At 44.5% G+C, this 3788-nt stretch overlaps 1 protein-coding gene across 3 annotated transcripts in view; it reads left to right on the forward strand.

Annotated features, from left to right (window-relative positions):
- Positions 1-3788, forward strand: part of ANKFY1 (ankyrin repeat and FYVE domain containing 1) — a 71713-nt gene that overhangs the window by 30530 nt on the left and 37395 nt on the right. For all 3 annotated transcript variants that reach the window (XM_006761480.2, XM_015562447.1, XM_006761481.2), the window contains 2 exons: positions 1220-1343; positions 2942-3091. In XM_006761480.2, the coding sequence (XP_006761543.1) occupies positions 1220-1343; positions 2942-3091 (274 nt within the window). The remainder of the gene's footprint in view (positions 1-1219; positions 1344-2941; positions 3092-3788) is intronic.

Here is a 3788-nt window from a genome sequence, read left to right on the forward strand (position 1 = left end):
ATCAGTCGCCTCCTGCACATCTCCTACTGGGGATGTGCCCACAACCCAGGTACATGCCCTTGACTGGAATCGAACCTGGGACCTTTCAGTCCGCAGGCCAATGCTCTATCCACTGAGCCAAACCAGTTTTGGCCAGTTTTATTTTTAAAAACACAGAGAGATCCTCTAACCTCTGATAGAGTATTATCTTTGTTTTATAGACAAGGCAATGAGGCACGAGAGGGCTTAGTAATTTGGCCTCTAAAATTCAGTGGATCTCAACTCAGGTCTTATACTTACCTCACAGTTCATTTTGCTCTCATTCTGTGCTTGTGATTAGAAAAGGGTTTTTGTGGGGGCTGTGGGACAGAGAAACCAATGGTGGGGTGTCAGGGAATACCCCTAATACTATTATTAGGCCTCTCTGCTATCCTTGGAGGTAAACCTGATTTGGAGAGAAATGTACAGGCAAGGGAGATGGAAGGATCCTGCCACCAGCCTCCTTCCTCCTTGCCTCCAGACTCAGTTCAGAGGAGGCTCACTAAGGTTTCCAGGAAATGTGGGGTAGCAGAAGCCTGGGTCTCCCCCACGCTGCATCTTCTAGGCCAGGTGTCTGCCTGCTTTGTGCTACCAGAGGCCTACTCGCCTGTGTACAGTCCTGCCTTCTCTGATGTAGTTGTTCTCTTCGTGATCATTGTTGTTGTCACCAGGCTTTAGGGAACATCCATTGCAGCCAGCTTTTCACAGTCTTGGTTTACTATGGCTTGTACTCACTCATTTGTTTCTATAAATGATAGATTCTTTTGTGTGTGGGCTTTTTAAACAGCTTTATTGAGTTATAATTCACAAAACAAATAGTTCATCCTTTAGGAGGACTTTTAAGAGTCTGTTAATATGTGGAGGCATAAAGCATTATATTTGAAGCTATTTCTAAGCCACATTGATTGCCTAATAGAGATGTGCTAGTGGGAACTGCAGTTTTGTCCCATATATTTGGGAGATTATGCTTAATGTGTAGTTACAGGTTATTTGGATTCTGGCCAGAATGAGCAATATAATTTCATACTAGTACTTTTACAATATGGTAACTCACCTGTTATTTATTCATAACCACTTCGCTTACCCTTACACTGTAGTGTTATTGGACATAGCCACCAGTACACAGATTATTGCTTTGGTTTGTTAATTTATGAGTATATTTGTCCTAATAATACTGTTTATTATTAATATTCTCTTGCAGATGTGAGAAGGGTGTTATGTCTCTGGTGAATGTCAGGAACTGTATTCGCTTCTATCAGACTGCGGAGGAGCTAAATGCCAGCACTCTGATGAACTACTGCGCGGAAATTATTGCAAGTCATTGGGTGAGTGAGAGCTTGAGGGGTGTGGACAAAGCACTCTCATTGGAAGTCAGAAGACCTGGGCGTGAGAGCTGGTTTCATGGCAAGTTACCTCTCTGACACCTGGTTTCTTCTTATCACAAAGTTGGAGGCTAAGTAGTGGCATTATATGGTCTGTGAGATTCTTTTTTTTTTAAATACATTTTAATTGCTTTTTAGAGAGAGAGGAAGTGGGATAGGAAGTTAGAAACATTGATGAGAGAGAACATTTATTGGCTGCCTCAGCACACCCCCTATTAGGGATTGAGCCCGCAACCCGGGCATGTGCCCTGACTGGGAATCGCACCTCTTGATTCCTGGGTCAATCCTCAACCACTGAGCCACACCAGCCGGGCTCTGAGAATCTTTATGGCTCTCAAAGTCTCATAGTTCTGATTTCAGAGCTAAGGGCAAGTACCTCAAGTCAAGAAATAGGCTTGGAGCAAAGGTGCACCTGCCTTTACCCTCCGTCTACAGGAGTCAAGGCTGTGGGCCCTGGAGCAGGAGCTGCCGTGGAGCTGCAGGCCTGAAGAGCATGGCATTGCCTTGGGCTTCCTGTGCTCTCTCCATCCTGTGGGGCGCACTGTTCAATTTAGATTTTCCCTTCTTCGTAGCTTTCATCATAAAGAGTAGTTTTTGTAATTCTTTTTATGTTGTCTGTTTAGCATTTTTAAAGAACTATGGCTAATGCTATGTTTTATAACCTAGTTTCTGTGAATTATTTGGTATTCAACAACATTGTGAGCAAAAGTATCTAAAAGACCCCTAGCCAGTTTGGCTCAGTGGATAAAATGTCGGTCTGCGGGCTGAAGGGTCCCAGGTTCGATTCCGGTCAAGGGCATGTACCTCAGTTGCAGGCTCGACCCCTGTCCTGGTCCTGGTTGGGGTGTGTGCCGGAGGCAGCCTGTCAGTGTGTGTCTCTCTCACATTGATTTTTCTCTCTCTCTGTCTTTCCCCCTCCCTTCCACTGTCTCTAAAAAAGTCAGTGGAAATATATCCCCTGGTGAGGATTAACAACAACAAAGTGTCTAAAAGAATTGGGTTTTAAAGAATTGAAACAGGAATGGTAACCTTTCTGCTAAAGTAGGTTTAAATTTAGAGATCTGCAGTAGTAGAGATCAGTTGTGACGGAGTGGAGTGATTGATGTGTGGAAGTTCTGATTAATTCGGGAATTGCCACCTGTGTGGGGGTGGGGCGAAGGACTTGTCCTGTGGAGGCTCCTCGTGGCTGCATCTGTGCCCGACAGCAGTGTTGTCGTGCTTTTCTGTCACCAGCAGGCACTTGCTGTGGTGACTGGTACAGGCTTGGGAGGTGGGCCTGGTGGCTCCAGATGCCATCTCAGCCATTTATCACTGTGTGGACTCGGGCAGGGCATGTAGCCTCCTTATGCTTTCCTTTCTTCATCTGCAAAATGGAAATGATAACAGTACCTACCTCACAGGGTTTTTGTGAGGATTAAATGAGTTGGGCGATGTTAAGCTCCTTAAAGTAGGGCCAGACTGTTTTAAGGGCTTCTTAGTGAGTATCAGGTGTTTTGATATGTTGAATCTGTTCTGCTTTTCACTGTCTTTTTAATCCTTAGGATGACTTGCGAAAAGAGGACTTCAGCAGCATGAGTGCTCAGTTGTTATACAAAATGATCAAATCCAAGACTGAGTACCCATTACATAAAGCTATCAAAGTGGAGAGAGAAGATGTGGTCTTTCTTTATCTAATTGAAATGGATTCACAGGTACTGTAGCTGTTTTTTCCATTTTCATGCCTTTTCCCCAACTCTGCTTGTTTTTCTCTAGAATGCTCTTCACTTTCCTCTGATCCCTTACTGGCAGTCTTTAGTGCAGTGTTTCTCCTAGGAGTTTGTTTAAGGCATCTGAGCTTTTTCTGTCGTGCTCCTCAATTCTTCCAGCCGCTGCCCATTGCCCAATTCCAGAGCCACACCCATACTTGTAGGTAGTTTTTACGGCAGAACCCACCTTCTAGATACCAAAATCTGTTTCAGTTTTCCTTTGCTATAATAAGAAATTACCACAAAACTGGTCACTTAAAAAACACAAATTTATTATCTCATCATTTGTACTTTGGGAGTCCAGTATAAGGTGTCAGAACAGTCCGTGTTCCTTCCTGGAGGCTGTAGGAGCGAGTCCATTTCCTGCTCATTTGGGTTGTTGGCAGAATTCAGTGCCTTGTGGCTACAGGGCCAAGGTCCCGATTTTCTTGCTGGCTATAAGCCTAGGGCTATTCTCAGCTTCTACAGGCAATTGCCTTCCTTAGCCATGGCCCCCTTCCTCCATCTAAACAGTCAGTGATGGTGGACCAAGTTCTTCTTGTGTCACATTTCTCAGACCTACTCTTTGCTTCTCTTTTTCACTTTTAAGGGCTCATGTGATTAATAGGTTGGGCCCTGCTGGGTAATCCAGGATGCTCTTTCC

The sequence above is a fragment of the Myotis davidii genome, unplaced genomic scaffold, assembly GCF_000327345.1.
Source record: "Myotis davidii unplaced genomic scaffold, ASM32734v1 scaffold638, whole genome shotgun sequence".
NCBI classification, from domain to species: Eukaryota; Metazoa; Chordata; class Mammalia; order Chiroptera; family Vespertilionidae; genus Myotis; species Myotis davidii.